We start from the raw sequence: 19,039 nt of genomic DNA, 5'->3' as shown, positions 1-19,039 counted from the left end.
CACGAATCTGGCATTACATGCTAAACTACCTATAATACCTAGCATTTACCTGTCTTATTCACCCTGAACTTTGCAGAATTTAAGCAACACCTGGCACATTGATGGAGGTTAGTTGTTTTGTTTTTTAATTTTTTTTTTTTTTAGTTGTCAATGGACCTTTATTTTACTTATTTTTATGTGGTGCTGAGGATCAAACCCAGTGCCTCACACATACTAGGCAAGTGCTCTACCACTGAGCCACAACCCCAGCCCCTAGTTTTGTTTTTAAGGCTTAGGCTGGTCTTGAACTCTTGGGCTCAGACAATCCTCCTACTTAGCTTCAGAGTAGCTGAGCCTACAGGCACACACCCTGGTTTGTAAGAGGTTATTATTATTTTTTTTTGGTAAGCGGTTATATTGTAATCTAAAATTCAAATAGTACATCTATAATTTAGATAAATGAGATATCAGACTAAAGGGCTTTGATTGATCTAGCTAAGGAGAGGTTTTGAGCAGGACAGGGACAGGATGAGATGCAAGTGAAAGTTTCCCTGGAGATTAATGTCAGAGTGACAGACACACAGCCACCCCAACACTTGTTCTCTCCTCAGTTTAATGGTGGTTAGTGGGATTGCCAAACCCCCTCCCAGTTCCCCTCCCCGCCCCGTACAAAAATGTGTGTGTTTTTTAAAACAAGAAAAAGGGGCCAAAAGCCAGGAGTGGGGGGAGGGGTGCAATCTGATATTTTCATACAGATTTTTGATTTTTTTAATATATTATATATAAAACCATAGAGACCACACATCCCCCCAAACTCCTTTCCCTCTCCCCGGGGGGCCTGGAGGAGAGATGGGGAAGGCCCCCCCAGGAGTGGGTGGAAAGACAAATATGGGTGGGACGGGGGTAGAGGAGGAGGTGGAGGGAAGGGGAGCCCAGGAACCTGGGGAAGGGGGGTTGGAGATAAGGGTCGGGGCTTGTCTCCCTCACTGCCCCCATCAAAGTTATGACACAAAGACACAGAATCCCTGTTTCCAAACCCTCCCCCCACCCCTCCTCCCACCGTGCAAACATGGCTTTGCAAAGAGGTGCCCAGAGCTCTGTGGAACTCTTACAATGGCTGGCGTGGGGTCTGGGACCCCCAAAGAAATCTGTGTTCCCCTTCCCTGCCCACCCCACAGTTCCCAGAATCTGACCCCCTCCCCACAAGACCTGGTTCTGTAGCCTGAGGGCCATGGCCATCCCCCAGTTATCTTCCCCCAACCCAATCCCTACTGCCCTCCCTGGACTTGGGGGATCTGGACCTTTGGCCCCTGCCTGGGGAGGACCCAGACCTCTGGGCCCTCACTTCTGGCCAGGCATCCAACACCCCCATCCCTGCCCAAGCGTCTGAGGTGTTAGTGGTGAGGGGGAGAAGCCCACCATCCCAGACTCTGGTAAATGTCTTTGCTGGTTCCTTGCAGCTGGCAGTGGGGGGACCCCAGCCTAGGTCCAGGCCTGGGGTGGGGGTAGGGTCAGATGAAGAATTCTTCTTTCCTCTTGTGTCCGTCACTGCCATTGAGGAAGGCTTCTCTTGCTTCTCCCTGCTCGTCCAAGCCACTGGCCTCGTGGGTCAGATAGGAGCCTGAGGGGTGACAGACCCCAGGGCAGTGGGGACATACATGTGGGTCCAGGAGATGTAAAGAAATATATGGAGATAGGAAGACAAACAAGACAGACACCAGTGAAAGAGGAGGGAGAGATGGAACATACAGGACGGGGAATAGCAAAGGTGACGAGCAAAAAACAGTGGCAGAGAAGGAGGTAAAAGCAGAATTAGGAAGGCTCCAAAAGTTCATGGAAAGATCCACCCTAGCCCTATGCTTGGTGGTGTGCCCTTGCTGGGCTCCCAATGAATCCAGCAATCAGGAAGATAAGTTGTTTTATTCAAATCCCTGCCTTTAATTGGGCTTCTAAATCTCACCCTTTTCAGAGTCCTAGACCAAGACCACCCCTTTGGAATCTCGGCCCGATTTCGAAGCTAGGTTGAGGCCCCGCCCCCTCGCACTGCCTCTAAGCCCGCCCTCTTTTGAATCTGAGCTCTAGGCTCCGCCCCTTCCGAATCCCAGGACCCACACACCCTTCCTTGAGTTCAGGCCCCGCCCCCACTCACCCTTCTGTCGTACGGAGCACCAGACCATGCCCACTAGCACACATATGATCAGAAACACCAGCAGTGCCAGGATGCCGCCCACAATGGCGTAGGGAACCGACGTCTGAGCCTCTACCACGGCACCAGGGTCTGCCAGAGAGACGGAGCAGGCCCAGGTCATCAGAGAATGGTTCCATCACTGCCCAACTCTCTAAGCTCACACTGCTTATAACCTCTCTCCTTAAGTACCCTGCCCCTCAAAATTACTGCTACCTTGTAGTCCCCTCTCATGGTTCCCCTCTTTCCAGATGTCCCTTCCTTAAGAATACTTGTTGTTTTGTACGTTGCCTGATCCCAATTCCTGCCCTCCCTCCCACCGCTTCCTCCATTCCCCCAGAGGACAGAGAGAGTACATCCCTTTTCTTTGACTCAGTCCTGCAGAGGACACCTTCCCCCACCAGAGAATGTCCGAGCAACAGGTCCCTTCCCACTTCGTCTAAAATGCTCCGGGTATTTAAAGTTCTCAGCTGGGGCCTAACCACCTCCAAATTCCCTGTTGTACGGTTGTACGGTAATAAGTGCTAAACATACAACTTATGTTGTGTGTGTGGGGGGGAATTCCAATCGCTTAACATATTTAGTTCATAAAATCTTAACAACTAGTCAGTGAGGTGGGGGATATTGTCTATTTCCACTTTACCCAGGAGGAAAGTAAGGCAGAGCCGAATTTGAACCCAGGCTGGCCCCCCAGTTGTAATAAGTCTACTAGGAGCTCTTCACCACTAGTCTTTGCCCAAGCCCCGCCCCTAAACGCCCTGCCCCTGCCCCGAGTCCCGCCCCCAGGCATGCCGCAGCCTGCCCTCACCATAGACTACCAGCACGTAGAGCGCCCTCGCGTGGCCATGTTTGTTGGACGCCTCGCAAGTGTAGGTGCCATTATCCGCTGAAGCTAGGCCAGGCAGCGTGAGAGTCTCCCCCAGAGCCTCGGCCCTCTCTGGGAGAGACTCATTCCCACGGTTCCAGCGGATCTGGTTTGGCCTGGGCAGGGGTAAATTATAGGCAAAGTTAGGACCCCATGCCAGCACCCAAGTCGGCTTCTCAGAATTCTCTAGACATGCAGCTAACCCCGCCCAGACCTCCAGTTAAGAGGCTCCCACTAGGCCCTTCCTTTCTGGAAAATCAAGTCCCAGGCCCCGCTTCCATTGTCACCATGCTATTTCCTTTTTGGAAAACCAAGTCCTGGGCCCAGCTTCTATTGTCACCAAGGTCTCAAGAATTAGCCCTTCCAGTCCCTTGCATCCTGAGAACCCAAGAGCCCGGGGCTCCAGAGCCTCCTTCCTCGGGATCCAGGAGTATGGGTCCCCAGACCCTCTTCTCCTTCTGGACTCAGAAGTCTGAACCCCAAGTCCTGTTTGCTGAGGCTGTACATTCCTGAGACTCAGGTGTCTATGTCCCCATCCCTCTTCTAAGGATAGGAGTCTTGGCCTTTAGAGCTCACCTGGGGTTCCCCGTGACAGCACACGTGAGCACCAACGTGTCTCCCTCCCTCACCACGGCCTGGGAGGCATGGATACGGGCCGTGGGAGAATCTGAGAGCAGAAGGAAGAAGGAGGAGTGGTTTCCCCATCATGCTGGTGGGTGGCCAGTGTGGGGCCCACCCAGGACCCTGCCTGCTGGGCACTTACACTGCACGTCCAGCACATACTGCGTCTGCTTGCTGTGTCCAGAGGGCAGCGCCTGATTCTGTGCCTCACAGATGACGATACCACCATCGTCTTTGCGGTCCACACGGAACCGCACTGTGCTAGCCACGCTCCAGACCTTGCCATTTTCCTGGCCGCTGCTCACTCCTGCCAAGCCACACCAGAGACACAGTCAGGCCAGGATTTCGGCTCCGCCCCCCTCACCAATCCTTAAACAGGCTATTTGCCAAGCTCCGCCCCACCCACGGGCCCCACCTCTTTCCCTCCAAATCCTCCCCAAACCAGGGGCTCAAGTGCATCTTCCCAAAGTCCCTTCCTCTTTCACTCCCATATCTCATCCATCAGTTCATTCAATAGCTGCATATTGAAGGGCGAGTTGTCAGAACTGGGTGCACTTTTCTCTGGGCCCCGCCCACATTAAATGAGCATCCTTCCTAAGCCACGCCCTTTCTCAAGTCCCACCCCTCGCTGGCATCCAGCCTTGGGTACCTTTCAGTTCTTTGCGGTCCCGGTACCAGCGCAGGACTGCGGCAGGTCGCGACCGTGGAACTAAGCAGCTGAGCTCCACCTCTCCGCCCTCCACCGCCTGCTCCCGGACCTCCACCACTGGATTCTCCGGGGCCACTGCCACAAGGAGAAGGGGGTTAGGAGAGAACGAAGGCTCAAGGCAACCAGGCTGCCAGATCGCAGGGACCAAAGGGAGCCTGGGTCCCAGGTGTCAGGAGTCAAATGCAGAGACTAGTCAGGAAGGCCTCCCGGAGCCAGAGGACCAGAGGTTAAAAACAACCAGGGGCCTGGCCCGGTGGCTGAGGCAGGAGGATCGTGAGTTCAAAGTCAGACTCAGCAAAAAGTGAGGCGCTAAACAACTCAGTGAGACCCTGTCTCTAAATAAATACAAAATAGGGCTGGGGATGTGGCCCAGTGGTTGAGTGCCCCTGAGTTCAATCCCTGATATCAAAAAAAAAAAAAAAAGTCTCAGGATGAAGGAGAAGCAGAGGAGAAAGAGGAGGGCCTGGGTCTGAGGAGGGAGCCATTACCTAGCACGGTGAGTGTGGCGATCTGGTGGTGGGTATCCTCCGTGTAGAGCTGGCAGAAGTAACCCCCTTCGTCTTCCAGGCGGGCATCTGAGAGCCGGATCCTCACCCTGCGCGGGGAGAACTCCTCAAGCTGGAAACGCTCGTCCTTCAGGGCTAGAGAGAGGGGAGAGAAGGCTGAGCTCAAGGAGTGCTGGCCTCAAGCCTACCCACCCCCCAGGTGTTCCAAGTCCAGCCCTAGCCCAGGCCCCAGCACTCACCACGGGTGCCATTGAAGAAGAGCGTCTGCCGTGCTGGGTTCTGGATGACAACTATAGACCCATCATACTGGTGCAGACGGCAGGTGATCTCTGCCACCCCGCCCTCAGCCACCGTCACATTCTCTGTCTGTACTTCTTGTCCGGAACCTAGACCAGGAGACAGAGAGGCAAGAGACTCCCTGAAGACTGCAGTTCAATTTTTTTTCTTTCTTCCTCTTTCCTCTTCCATCCAACCCTCCAATCCTTCTTCCCCTCTCCTTCAGTTCATTCCACCAACATCTCTTGCCATCTAGAGTCTGAGACCTGGGGAAAATTCTGTTCTCTAGAGGAGCTGAGCAAGATCTAGGGTATATGCCTAGTGTGGCAGCACAGGACAAACTGGGAGTCCAGAGAAGGGGAGACTAGAACCGCCCAGGGAGATGGGTGGTCACAGTAGACTGGGAGAAAATGCCATTGAGTCTGGATGTTAAAGAGGAAGCCAGCATTCACAGGCGTGGGAGGCTGATGTATTCACCACATCCCATCTTTCACACTTGAGCACCAAGTGTAGCTTGTCTGCAAAGATGGCCATCATATTTTTCCCGTTCCTGGATATGTCCTTTGCAAATTCACTTGCTGCTCCTCCTCCTCCTCCTACTCTGCCTCCTTGAATCTGGGCAGGCCTGTGACTTGCAGTGATGAACAGAATTTGCTAGAAGTGATATTGTAGAAATAACAGGCCCTGGAGAGGCCTTGCTACTTCCACTTGTGCTCTCTGCTGCCCTGAGCTGCTGGGTGAAGATACCACAACTAGCCACAACTAGCCCTGTGGAAGGGAAAGGTCCCACAAGGCTAGAGAAAGTGAGCCACAGCCAGCACCAACCAGCTTCTGCTGGCATGAAGCAACTCTGGATCATCCAGCCCCAGCTGCATCACCAGGTGACCACAGCCATGCAGGTGAATCCAGGTGAGACCAAGAGAAGTCTGCCCACCCAACCCAGCACAGATTCTGACCCAGAGTCATGAACAAAAAGAGTGGTTGTTGCTTTGAGCCACTAAATTTGGGGAAGTCGGTTCCACTGTAAAGTTAATGGATACCTAACAAACTTATGGTACTTTTCCCAGCATCATTTGCACTTGGGTGGAAACATGTGACTAATTTCTGGCCAGTGGGATCTAAGTAGAAGACAGAAACACTTCTTCCCCACCTGAACCATCTCCCTCACAATCCTTCAGGCTCTCTGGCTGGAGATGACTCTGGGGAGCTTAGAAGAACACAGAATGTTAAGGTAGAAGAAGCCCCAGTCCCTGACTGACTGTTCCTCGTGACCTTCCCATACAGGACAGTGACATGGCAAGAAATATACTTTTTTGTTAAGCTATTGAGATTTGGGGGCCTGTTTATTACAGCAGTTAACTTACCCTGAATAATCATCAGAGGAACAAGGTGTGGGGTGAGAAAGGCAGTGTTGGGCGGGAGGTGTGGCTCAGTGGTAGGACATTTGCCTAGCGCATGTGAGGCCCTGGGTTCAATTCCCAGTACTGGGTGGGGGGGGGCGGGAAGGAAAGTATTTCTACCACTATCAGAGGAAATAGCCTACAGGGAAAATGGAAAGCCAAGACTAATCAGCAGTAGCATCGCCATCACCATCATTGTCTTCTTCAAAGTAAGAATAACCACTACAGATAACTGCTTAGCATCAGGTCACTGCTGTGCTAGGCCCTGTGTTAAAGGTCATTACCTACATATTTTCCATTTAATCTTCACAATACTTGTATAAGATATGCGCTATTTTCAATCCCCATTTTTCCCAATTTCCACTTTCTAAAATTAATTAATTAATTAAGGCTAAGGATTAAACACAGGGCCTCAAGTCCCAGTTCCAATTTTACAGGTAAGAAAATTGGCCCAGAGAGACGGAATGAGTTGCCCACAGTCGCAGCCAAGGGTGTCAGAGCCAGGAATCTGCACCTGGTCTCCCTGGTTCCATATCCTGCATCCATATCCACTCCTGGCTGGTGGGTGCAGTGTCCAGTGTTGGCCATGGGCTGTGGGATACGCTCCTGATGGATTGCAAATGATAAGTCTTTTATCCTAAAGATCAGTGAGGTCTCAAAGCAGGAAAATGATCACATATGGTTGTCTTTAAATGCCAGTTAACTCTCCATGACTCTTACACTTTGTTTCAGGATTTCGTTCATTCAATTGAGTATTTGCTGAGCATCCAGTAGGTTTCAGGGACTAGGTACCCAGAGATGAGGCCCCTACCCTGGAAAGTCTTTAGGTAATGGGGAAGTACACACAAATCAATGAAATATCTCATCAAAGTGTGATTTTCCTGTTAAGAGGATAGGTAACCTAATTTGGGGGTCAAGGGGTAGAAAAGATGAATTCTGCAGGATAGAAATAAGAGACTGCTGGCTTCCTGTCCAAACATCCATTCTGCCCATAAAAGAACCCTGATTGTATTTTATGGTTGCTCTATGTCCAGCAGAAAGTGTTATTTTCTGTCTCCCTTGCAGCTAGATGAGCTATGTGAAAAAGTTCCGTCCCACTGGATATAAGCAAAAGTGTTGTGTCTCCTTCCTGAACATGGGACCAAATCCTCTTTCTACTGGGTCACTGTCATGCCACCTGGAACTAGGTTGTGATGCATAGAATTCTGGTAGCCATCTTGTGACATGAGGATAGGAGCAATAGGACTGGTGGAACCAAGAGCCAGAAGATGTCTGGGTCTCTGGTGAAGATGTGGAGCTGCAGCAAGAACCCTGGACTCCTACTCTGGACTTTTTATGTATCAGGATAACACTTTTTTAAAATATATTTTTTAGTTGTCAATGGATTTTTTTTACTTTATTTTTATGTGGTGCTGAGGATTGAATCCAGGGCCTCACATATGCTAGGCAAGCATTCTACCACTGAGCCACAACCCCAGCCCAGAGAATAACACTTTTTTTAAAAAAAGTATCTATTCTTAAGTTTCAGGTAGACACAATATCTTTATTTTACTTTTATGTGGTGCTGAGGATCAAACCCAGTGCCTCACGCATGCTAGGCGAGCGCTCTACCACTGAGCCACAACCCCAGCCCTGAGGATAACACTTTTAAATCAGTATTTCATTGGGGTGTCAAGTTTGGTATTTGTTTCTTTTCTTTTTTCTTTCTTTCTTTTATTTTTTTATTTGCTAACACCTCCTGGACTGTCAAACTTAACATATCCCAAATATTTTCTTTTTTTTTAAATTTTTTTTTAATATTTATTTTTTAGTTTTCGGCGGACACAACATCTTTGTTGGTATGTGGTGCTGAGGATAGAACCCGGGCCACACGCATGCCAGGTGAGTGCACTACCGCTTGAGCCACATCCCCAGCCCCCAAATATTTTCTTCCCCAAGTCTTTACAACCTCAATAAATGTGACAACCATCCACCCAGTTGCTCAGCCCAAAAACATCGAGAAATTACCCATACTCCCTTCCTCTTTCTCACCCCACACTCTGTCCATCAGCAATATCTGTCCATTTTACCCCCAAACATAACCAAATCTTACCTCTGTCTACCTCTCCTGCCACCCTCCTCCTCCAACATCATTTCTCACCAGGACCCTTCGAGAGCCCACTGGTGGGTCCCTCTGTTCCTGTGCCTGCCTCCTCCAAGTCCATTTTCCACACAGAAGCCAAGTGGACTTTTCAAACAGTCAGATCAAATCACCTCTCTGCTTAAAGGCCTTCCGGAGGCTGGGGACTAGCAGGATGTAGCTCTTTCGTAAAGCGTTTGCCTCTCATGCGCAAGATCCTAGTTCAATGCCCAGCGCCACAACAACCAACCAAACAAAAAACCCTCTGAGGGTGGGCATGGTGATGCTTGCCTGTAATCCCAGCAACTTGTGTGGCTGAGGCAGGAGGGTAACCAGTTCAAGGCCAGCCTCAGCAACTTAGTGAGGCTCTAAGCAACTAAGTGAGACCCTGTTTCAAAATAAAAGATAAAAAAAGGCTGGGGATGTGGCTCAGAGGTTAAGCACCCCTGGATTCAACCCCTGGTGCCAAAAACAACACAAACCCTCTGAGGGCTGCCTGTTACACTAGGAATAAAATCCACCCCTTCCCTGGGCCTTCGAGGTTGTACATGGCCCTTGTCTCGGCTCCCTGGCCATGGCTCTCCTGTACTTCGATGCTCACTGTGCTTACTGGCCTCGAGGTCCCTTGCTCCCACTCCCAGGCCTTTGCACGTGCTCTTGCCTCTGTCTGGAATGTTCTTTCCCGCCCCTCCACCATCCCAGGGCTGCCTTCTGTTCTCATTCGGACACCTCTGCAGAGCAACCTTTACCTCTTCTTGTCCCCTCACTTCCAGAACACTCTCTAGTTCCTCCCCACTGGTCTGTATCTTCTAGAGTGATGTCACTGAGTGGCCTGCTGACTGTCTGTCTGTCCCCCATCCCTGTATACTCCACGAAGCCAGGGAGGTAACCCACTGGGTTTGCTGCTGCACCCCAGTGCCCAGCGTGTGCCTGACCCTTGGTGAGTACCTGGGGAGCTTGCTGAATGAATGGCCCGTGTCTGACGGGATCTCATTTCAGCCTCGCGGCGCCTTTGGGACTTCATTAGTCTCATCTTAAACCCCGGGTTGACCTCAGTTCCACCATGTGCCATCTGTGTGACCCTGAGCAAGTGTGCTAACCTTCTGGAGTCTAGATCACCCACTCTGTAAAATGCAGATGATGCCAGGGCCTGCCTCCTAGGGATCAGCTGGGTGCCTGCAGCTCAGGGAGGCCTCCTGGAATACCCCCACGCTTGGGGAAATGGGCCTGCAAGTTCTGGTGCTTTAAAAAGGATCTAGAAGCTTATCCATGGGTCCTGGACCTCAGAGCTAGTCTAATGCTAGCCCCCCATTCTACAGATGTGGAGAATGAGGCTCGGGGGGGGGGTCTCAGGCAGGTCAGTGACAAAACTCACCATCTCCTGGGAGCCACCAGGACCTCTGGATCTGCACCCCCCAATCTATCCACTGTTCTCTGCTTGAGGGTGCACATGGGGTGAGGGTGGGGGGCTTTTGTTTTATTCCCTCCCCCTCCTGAGGAGTCAGTAACCAACAGTGTCTGTGCCTGGAATATTAATGTCCCAGGAGCTTTTGTTTTGGGGGTTGGGGGGTGGTGGGGGGCGGGCCTTTCTGGTCAGAGAGGGGCTGAGCTTTTGGGACTGGGGCACTGGCCCTTTAAACTGTGTTGACAGCCAGGAGTCGTCATGGGGATGGTGCCTGAAAAAAGGGACAGGGGAGGGTTTGAAGAGTGGCTGAGCAGGTGATGTGTAGAGACACCCAGGGACCTGGCATCCCCTGTCCTTAGACCCAGAGTCCAGCTCCCCAACACTCCTTTCTCGGGACCAAGGAGTCCAGGTTCCCGGCCCCTCCGTCAGCCTCCAGGAGTCTGCCCCCCTCTTCCTCCTTTAGGCCCAGAAATCTAGCTCCCAACCTCCTCCTCTCCCAGCTCCAGCCGTCCAGGTCCCAGCCCCTCCGCCTTCAGCACCCAGGAGTCTGAACCCCCAGCCTTCTCCCCCTTCAAAACCAGAAGTCTGAGCCTCCAGCCCCTCCTCCTCTGGACCCAGGAGCCAGGGGTCCAGAGTACACAGCTGGTGGATGTTTCCACGGAGAACAAGCGGGGTGGGGGGAGCACTTCCTGGGTCCTGAGTCAGCGAATACCCAAGGGAGTCTCAAGGTCACAGTTCTGGGAAGGTCACTGCCACCCTCCCTGTATCCGCTCCCCAGGGGGCTCCTGGCATCTTGCCTCCTTCCCCCCTTCCTCCCCTAGGGAGGTGGTACATCCCTGCGTCCTGACTGAACCCCCCCCCAGCCCCCCATCAATGGCGGAGTCCGAACATCCTTGCACAAAGCATCAATTCTTCCCCAGCTCAGCCTTGTAAAGGCGCCTGTATTCGCAGGACCTAGGCATCGGGGTCCCAGCCCCTCCTCCTTTGGAAACCTGGAGTGGGCCCCCCACCCAGTCCTTTCTTCTCTCAGGACCCAGGAGTCGAATCGGTACCCTTCCACCCTCGAGACCGAGAAGTATGGACTCCTAACCCTCTCCTCCTTCAGAACCAGGAGTCCAGACCCCAGTCCTCCTCCCTCAGACCCAGGGAGCCAGGTCCCAGTCCTCCTCCAGACTCAGGAGTCTGAACCCCTCGCCCCTCCTCCCTCAGACCCAGGGGTCTAACCCTAGCCCCTCCTCCCTCAGACCCAGGGGTCCAGGACCCAACTCCTTCTCCATCAGACCCACAGATCCCAGGACCCAGGCCTCCTCCCTCAGGCCCAGAGGTCCAGGTCCCAGTCCTCCTCCTTCAGACTCAGGAGTCCAAACCCCTGGCCTCTCCTCCATCAGACCCAGGGGTCTAGGACCCAACTCCTCCTCCATCAGACCCAGGCACCCAGGACCCAGCCCTTCTCCCTCAGGCCCTGAGGTCCAGGTGCCCAGCCTCTCCTTTCCTGGAAACTTCCAATTCCAAGTCCACAGCCCCCAACTCCAGAATCACAGTCCTGTCCTCCTCAGTTCTTTGTGTCCCTTCTCTCTGGGGACCCAAGCATCAGGTGGGGGCGTCGGGGTGAGTCAGCAGCCTCACACACAAAGTCTTCCCTGTGGCCCCCGCGTTCCAGGGATATTCGGGACTCCCTAGATTCCAGGCCTCATGCCCAGAAAGGAGGCGGGGAGTCCTCTGGAGGACTCACCCTTGGCATGGGGTTGGGGGATAAATTCCTGCTTCCGGAAGGGTGCAAGCCTGCACTGAGCACCCCCCCCCCCCCCCGTCTGATCCTCCACCCTGAGTGCCCTCTATGCACTCCCTTCCCGGAGAAGCCCAGGCTCTGCCCCTGCCCCCTTGGCCCACTGGGTGTATGCAGAAGAGCATGGGTGCCTGGTTCTGATGGGCCTGGGGTCTGCGTAAGCTAAGACCATGGGTGCTTGGGTCCTGGTGCCACAGGCCATTAGATGCTGGCGGGTCTAACTGACTCCAACCCCCCCACCAAGCCAGAGAAAGAAAGCTGCCTTTGTGTTCCCCAAGACGGGGACAGGCCAGGCTCGCACGACATTAACCCACCCCTGGGCCCAAGCCCTGCTCTATCTAAGGTCTTGAAATCCATGGTGGAACCTGACCCCCACCCCGAGGCTGGGGACTCAAGCATCCAGCTCAGGGGTGGGTGGGGGTCAGTGATAGAAATCTCCCAGGACCTGTTCCTTGGGGTGACTCACAATGAGGGGAGGATCCCCCTGTTTTCAGAATGGCTGGTCAGAACTTTAGCAGGGAAAAGTGAGTCACCCTGGGAGGGAAACATTATTCGGGATCACAAGCTCCCCCTCCACAGGCTCCCCAACTCCGAACAGCCTCTTTATTCTTTCTTGGTATCTGCAGATCTGGTTGCTTCTTTCTGTTCTGCCCAGTTTCTGGGCTGTGGCTCCCTGTTTCTCCCTGTATGCATCTCTGGGCAGGCAATTCAGCTCTTTCTCACTTCCTCTCCTCTGCTCATCTTGGACCCTTCTTTCTTTTGCCATGAATCTCACCACCTTCTTCTGGTATTCTTAGCAGATAAATAAGCCAGGAAAGAGCAAATACATTTTTGAAAGGGTACAGACAGACTCCATCTCCCATTCCCGTTCCTGCTGGCTAAGTAAAGTGAGAGAGGAAAGCGGGGACTAAGGGAGAAATGTGGAGACCACTGATGCCGTCTAAAACTTGATGGCCAAGACCATTCAGAAATATCCAATGAAAAGGAAAGCAGGCAGGGCCCTTGGAGGTGCCCCAGCTCCCTGCCCCAGGCTCTACAGAAGGGGAATGTGAGGCTCAGAGAGGTCAGAGACTGACAAAACTATACCAATGAACTGGGCGAGGCTGGGACACAGCTCCTTAGCTCCTAGCCTAGAGTTCTTCCCAAGATACCAAGCTTGCTTTCCCCTTGTAAAGCCCTGCACCATGTAATTTAGAGGACATTTTACAGAGAAGATTAGGGTGACAAGAAGGAGGGACTTTAAAATCAAACTAGGGATAAGGCTTAGCTGTCTCCCAAAAGTGCTGGAAGGGTTGGAGAAAGGAATCTTGAACTGAGAAGGTGGTCAACTGAGGCCACATTTTGATTCAGAGAATCTCAAATCCCATGACTCTAAACAGTCAAGAATTCTTCAAGGCAGAGAGATCAAGATCCAAGAACTCTGACATGCTTCAGAATTTTAAAGATGTCAAGATTCTACAATGCTAACAGCGAGGTTCTAGAACTTGAAAGGTGTCAGGGTTCTAAAGACTTCCAGATTCTAGAATCCTAAAGATGTCAACATTCTAAATACACAGATTCTTTATTTACTGGATTCAATGGTTCCAAGAGCCTATGAATCTGGTTTTCAGCCTAAAAAAAATAAAGCAAATTAAAAATTGATGGAAATGCAGCTGAAGTACCAAAGCTGTCATCTGGGAAATTGGGGCATGTCTGTTGCAAAGAAAGGAGATACTGATAAAAGTTAAGAAGGAACCACAGAAGACTACAGAAGAAAGGCAGAGTATGTGAGATCAGCTTTGCCCCACACCTTGTCCAGAGGTGAGGGAGGCTCTGCCTGAAACCTTGGATGGAGGAAAGTGTCATGGCACTCAACTTGCTGGAAGGCCCTTCACATCCAAGCAGGCATTCCCTTTCAGGTCACTGAGTTCAACATCCTCACTTTACAGAAAAGGCAACTGAAGCCGAGAGGTGGGGGGTAGGTATTATGGCAATTGGCAAGAGCCAGGACTTAAATTCAGGTCCCCAGCTTTGTGCCACCTGGTTATAATTCCTCTCCCAAATCTCTGTGGTACATCAAGCCTTCCAGTTTTTGCCCAGCCACCATCCAATCATCTGTTTCCCCCCAAAGTGGCTCAACCTGCCAGGGAAGGGGTAATCCATAGTAGGTTTGAGACACACACAGTATGAGACTGTGAGTGTTTGGGTGACATTTCCTGACCTTGTCCCCAGCCTCAGGGTCACCCTCTCTTGAGGGTCTCTGGCTTCCCACAGTGTGTTATAAGGGTGTGTGGATGGCTCCCTGGATGTCCTGGAGGGGGCTCTATAAGTCATGGCCTGGGTGTGTGAATGGGTGGGGACAGTTTGGGGAGGCATTTGCTGAATCCACGTGTCTGCCCACATGCCAAGGTTCTCCATTCCCCCTTGCCTACACACATGCACACGGCCCATTCCCCGCAGGGCTCCTTAGGCTGTCCGGTTTGACTCAATTCCTCTCCAGGGCACAGAGGGATCAGAGATGGAGGAATGAAGGATGGGGATGGAGGATCCTGGGATGGACATTTAATAGGAAGAGAGAGGAGGCAGAGACAGGGGACAGGAAGACAGTGGGACAGATAGAAGGAGAAATGAGGGAGATAGGTGACAGAGGAGGGGCTAGAGAAATGGGTGACAGAAAAATAGGGGACAGAGAGACAAGAGGATGGGGCAGATGAGGGACAGAGAAAAAGGGACAGACAGAACCAGGGTGACAGCAAGACAGGAGCAGAGATGGAGAATGGGGGCAGAGAGGGAGGGCAGAAATACAGGGAAGAGACCAGGGTGAACAGGGATGATGGGGAAGGGGCAGACTGACCTAGGAAAAGGGGACAGAGACCAGGGGACAAAGGTGGGGGACAAAGGCAGGATGGAGAGATGGGGAATCCGGAGGCAAGGAGAAAGGGGAACAGACAGAAGGAGGGACAGGACTTCAAGACTGAGGGACAGAGGACAAGGGTAGGAATACAAGGAGAGGGAGAGGGATCCAGACGGGGACGGACAGGGGGTCGCAAGACCGGACAGAAGGGCAGCGGGACCGGCCGGGAGAAGGCGGGCTTGTTGGGAGGGGGTGTCTCGGGCCCTTTGTCCCCGCGGGGATCGGGGCCTGTGCGGGGTGGGGGGGCTGCGGCAAGGCGGCCGGGGCCCGCGCCCCCTCCCCCGCCCGCGGCTCCCGGCTCCCGGCCCGCGCTGCGCTTTGTCCCGGGGAGGGGGCCCGGCCTGGCCCCGAGCGCATTGTTCGGCCTCTGCGGCCCCGCGGCGACCGGGCTGTCACCGCGGCGCGCCCCCCCTCCCCAGCCCTGCCGGCCGACCCCGGCCCCCGACCCTACCTGGCCCCGCCGCGGCCACCCATAGCAGCAGCAGCGGCCACTGGAAGCGCCGGGCCCGGCCCATGGTGCCGCCGCCGCCGCCGCCGCCGCTCGCTCCGGGCCCGGCACCTGCACCGCCCGCGCCGCCCGCCCCGCCCCCCGCGCCCCGCCCCCTGCCCGCCCGGGGGCGGGGCGCCGAGGCCGGGGCGGGGCCGGGGCCGGGAGGGGAGGGGAAAGGAGTGGGGTCCGGGAGAGAGGCCGAGACAATGGGGGGTGAGGGCAGCGAGCGCTGGGGGGCGAGCGCCCGGGGACAGGGAGGAGGGGGGCCGGAGGCCCGCGGGGGGGACGCCGGAGCGCGACAGCGTGGCGGGAGCAGGTGAGGGCGGTGGGTGAAGGCGAGAGGTCGTGGGGGCCGTGTGAAGGTGCAAAGGTGACGTGAGTGAGGGTGGGGACATCGTGAGTGACAGCCAGGGAGGCTGAACGACGCGCGAAAGGTGCGCGCGGGAGGGCGCTGTGGAGGGGTGTTCTAAGGTGCGGGGAGGGTTGCGTGAGGTGGGGGTTTGGGGTGCGGATGTGTGAGAGGCGAGAGGGGTGAGCGTGGGTGTGAGCACTGCAGGAGGGAAGTGATGCGGAAAAGGTGAGTTGGAGAGGTGTCCTGCGGGCAGGTGAGGGTGAAGGCGTCTGGTCTGCTGAGAGGCTGGCCGGCTGCAGGGGTCTAAGCAGCTCAAGGATCCCCCAGGGCAGAGCGGAACTGGCTCAGGCACCCGGTGGGTCGGTCCTGACCCCCCGAAACCTCGAGTTTCCGCCTAGTTACCCCGAGGGGCCCCCTGAAAGCGAACCCAGAGGAGGGAAGCCTGAGTCCTCAGCCCCAGGGAGAGAGAGGCTCCTGTGGACACCTCCCAGGCCCCGGCATCCCGGCTCCCCTCTCTTGTCCACCTCTTTCCTGCCCAGCGTCTTCTTGTTCTCTCTGCCCTTCCGTTTCTCCTAGCATCCTTGAGATGGACTCCTCTCTGCAGATTTCAGTCTCTTCTTCTCCTGGGAGTGGGTTTCCCTGAACCCACTTCCGTGGTAACCTGATGACCTGGTGCAGATTGTCACTTATAGGGCTCAGGGAGAGTGAGAAACTATGGAAAATAGGAGTTCTTAACCTCTGGCATGCCCGACTGATAATCTGGTAAACTGAGGTCGCGATATGCCAATTCTGAAAATTCTTGCTCTTTATCTCCATCATTACTTAAAAACTCTACATCCAGGCCCACCAGAATTAGCTTCCAATACTCTTTCTGTCCAGTGTCCAGCTCTGAGCATCTTCTCTGTCCTTAGGACCACAGCGCTTCTTCAAGTCCCTGTTTACTACTGTGGACTGGGGAAGAGGTCCTCACGCTGAGTCGTCTCTAATCCTTCTTTCAGGGCTCATATTCTGTGACTTGGACTAGGTGGGAGAGAAGTGTTTGAACTGCTGCATTTGGGTCACTAGATCAGGGGTACACTAGTTGACTTTCTGTTGCAAACAACACAATGCCACAGACCCGGTGAGTTATAAAGAGAGGAGGTTTACTTTGGCAAGATCAAGGGACCGCATCTGGTGATGGCTCTTGCTGGCAGAGTCCCCAGGTGGCACAGGGCATCTCGTAGCAAGAGACCAGGAGTGCACAAGTCTCTTCTGGTTTCTCCCCTTCTTCTTATAAAGCCAGCAGGATTCAGTCATGGGGGCTCCACCCTGATGATTTTATCTAATCCTAATCACCCCAAAGTCACCACCTTTAAATTAGTTGGGCTAAATTGCCACTCTTTTAATGTCTTTCCATGCAGATTAAATTTCAACAGAGGAAGCCTTGGGAGATGCTCAAGCTATATCCAAACCATTGTAAGGGGATGGTAAGAGTTGCCTTTTCTTAGAAGAATCAATAGGCACCTTGCTCAAGTCCCTTACAGACACCTTTTGATGTAGCTATGGAGCATCCTGGGAGATATTGGTTTGGTTCTTACCTGTCATCTTTGGGTCCCATCATTTCTCCCATCTGCAGACACCAGGAGAGTGGTAGTCTTGTCCCCACCCTACTTCAGGGTAACTCTGTTCGTTAGGACTTTGACAAACAGTCCCAGGTATAACTGGCTTCCCCATGGCCTGGACCTCTCTCTGTCCTGAGGATGGATGACTCTCCTCAAATTGCACTATGACTGGCAAGCACCCCTGGGGCCAGATTCACAGGGAGAGGGAAGAGATAAAGACAGATAAATAAATGGGAAGAGCTAGACATAGGGAGATAAAAGGGGAAGAATAAGGGGGAGAGAAGAAAACACTGGGGGCATGTCTTTGGGATTTATATTTTGTCCTTGGCCCTTCCTCCTTTCTCTCTCTCTCTGTAAGAAACTCCCTCAGCAGCCTTTCATGGTGACTCAGGAGGCTGAGGCAGAATTCAAATCCAGCCTCAGCAACTTAGGGAGGCCCTAAGTAACTAACTGAGACATGTCCCAAAGATTAGAAAGAAAAGAGCTAGGGATGTAGCTCTATGGTAAAGCATCCCCAGGTACAAACCCCAGTATCAAAACAAACAAACAAACAAAAACAGCAACAATCCCCTCAGCACAGTGGGGAACTTCATATCCCTGTCTAAAACCTCCTAAAGCCCTGAAAACTTTTTGTCCTCTAAAAGCCCCTGGCCAACTTTCATTGTGTCTCATTGGCCCATCTCGTGGTAGAATCTCTCTTACAGGTTCTGTTTTCCAGCTTTGGTCGACCGGGTTGCATACCATGAGAATGACAGGAGCAGTGGATGCTTGTGTTTGACCTGAACAACTGCATATGATGGCTTTGATGTGAACTTCCCTAGCCCTAGCAGAGGGGGTCATGGGCTGAGCCATGAACCAAACTGGACCCAGTTAGTCTTTCAGCTAAAATTTCAAAATCAAGACTCAAGTAGTTCTCAGTACTTAACACGTCAGTGGGCATATTTGTCTAGTACGCATGAAGCAGAAGAAGTAGTCTGTAGAGACAGAAAAGTAAATGGAAGCCCAGGAGATAATGAAGGAAAGGGGTGGAGATGTGGGGAGAGGAGAGAGATCGATTCTGAAAGAGGGAGACAATTTTGATCTTACATAACCTTTCAGTTCCGTTTCCTGTCCTGGATAAGGCTAGGAGACCTAGGTCTTACATGGCTTCTAAACTTCTGATAATGTCACTTTTGCTTAAATCAGCATAAACACATTTTATTTCTTTGCAACCAAAGATCCTTGAACAAAAACTCAGAGGCCAGTAACAATGAGGGCTATTCTTCCCCCTCCCAGTACTAGAGCTCAAACCCAGGGCCTTGTGCATGACAGACAATTGCTCTATTACTGAGCCACATCCCCACTCTCTTTTTAAAGATTTTAAAAAGAGACAGGGTCTCACTAAGTTGCCCAGGCTGGCCTTGAACTTTTGATCAATCTTCAACCTTCCAAGAAGCTTGGATCACAGGTGGGCATGCAGCATCACACCCGGCTACTACAAGGTCTTGATCACAGAAATATGGTATAGGACTTAGGAGAATGTTGACCTTTCCCTCAATGTCTGTTGGAGGGCATCATGGGACATGCATTTTTATCCTCTGAGCCTCTCTGGAAGCTCGTGAGAGATGTATTCCTAGCTTCAATATCTGTTGTAGGATATCATGGGGAAGATGAAATTATCTTCAGTTTTAGATATGGAGCATCTCTGGAAACGTCATCCTCTCTCTCTCTGCTGTAGAGCATTGTTATGGCTTGACTATGAGGTGTTCCCCAAACCTCAGGAGACAATGTAGCAATGATCAGAAGTGAAAGGATTTGCTATGGAAGCTGTGACCTAATCAGTGGACTCATGCATTTGATGGATTAATGTTTT

The 19,039-nt window shown here is 52.7% G+C and overlaps 1 protein-coding gene across 1 annotated transcript; it reads right to left on the bottom strand.

Moving 5' to 3' along the window:
• Positions 1-575: 575 nt before the first annotated feature.
• On the bottom strand, positions 576-15,321 carry Cadm4 (cell adhesion molecule 4). Its single transcript, XM_078031952.1, has 9 exons — positions 15,196-15,321; positions 5,105-5,251; positions 4,848-5,000; positions 4,300-4,434; positions 3,793-3,957; positions 3,606-3,696; positions 2,973-3,145; positions 2,129-2,257; positions 576-1,600 (listed from the first exon to the last, which is right to left on the bottom strand). The coding sequence occupies exons 1-9, from the start codon at positions 15,257-15,259 to the stop codon at positions 1,491-1,493; spliced, it is 1,167 nt and encodes a 388-aa protein (XP_077888078.1). The 5' UTR covers positions 15,260-15,321; the 3' UTR covers positions 576-1,490.
• Between the last annotated feature and the right edge of the window lie 3,718 nt (positions 15,322-19,039).

This window comes from Ictidomys tridecemlineatus, chromosome 15, assembly GCF_052094955.1.
Source record: "Ictidomys tridecemlineatus isolate mIctTri1 chromosome 15, mIctTri1.hap1, whole genome shotgun sequence".
Classification (NCBI taxonomy): domain Eukaryota; kingdom Metazoa; phylum Chordata; class Mammalia; order Rodentia; family Sciuridae; genus Ictidomys; species Ictidomys tridecemlineatus.
Note: the sequence above shows the minus strand (reverse complement) of the source record. Positions and strands in the feature narration are given on the sequence as shown.

Coding starts and splice junctions, on each gene's coding strand:
- Cadm4 (XM_078031952.1), bottom strand. CDS start 15,259: ATGGGCCGGGCCCGGCGCTTCCAGTGGCCGCTGCTGCTGCTATGGGTG. Junction 4,435..4,847: donor CGCCACACTCACCGTGCTAG/GTAATGGCTCCC, acceptor TCCTTGTGGCAG/TGGCCCCGGAGAATCCAGTG. Junction 3,697..3,792: donor GTATGTGCTGGACGTGCAGT/GTAAGTGCCCAG, acceptor TTCTGCTCTCAG/ATTCTCCCACGGCCCGTATC.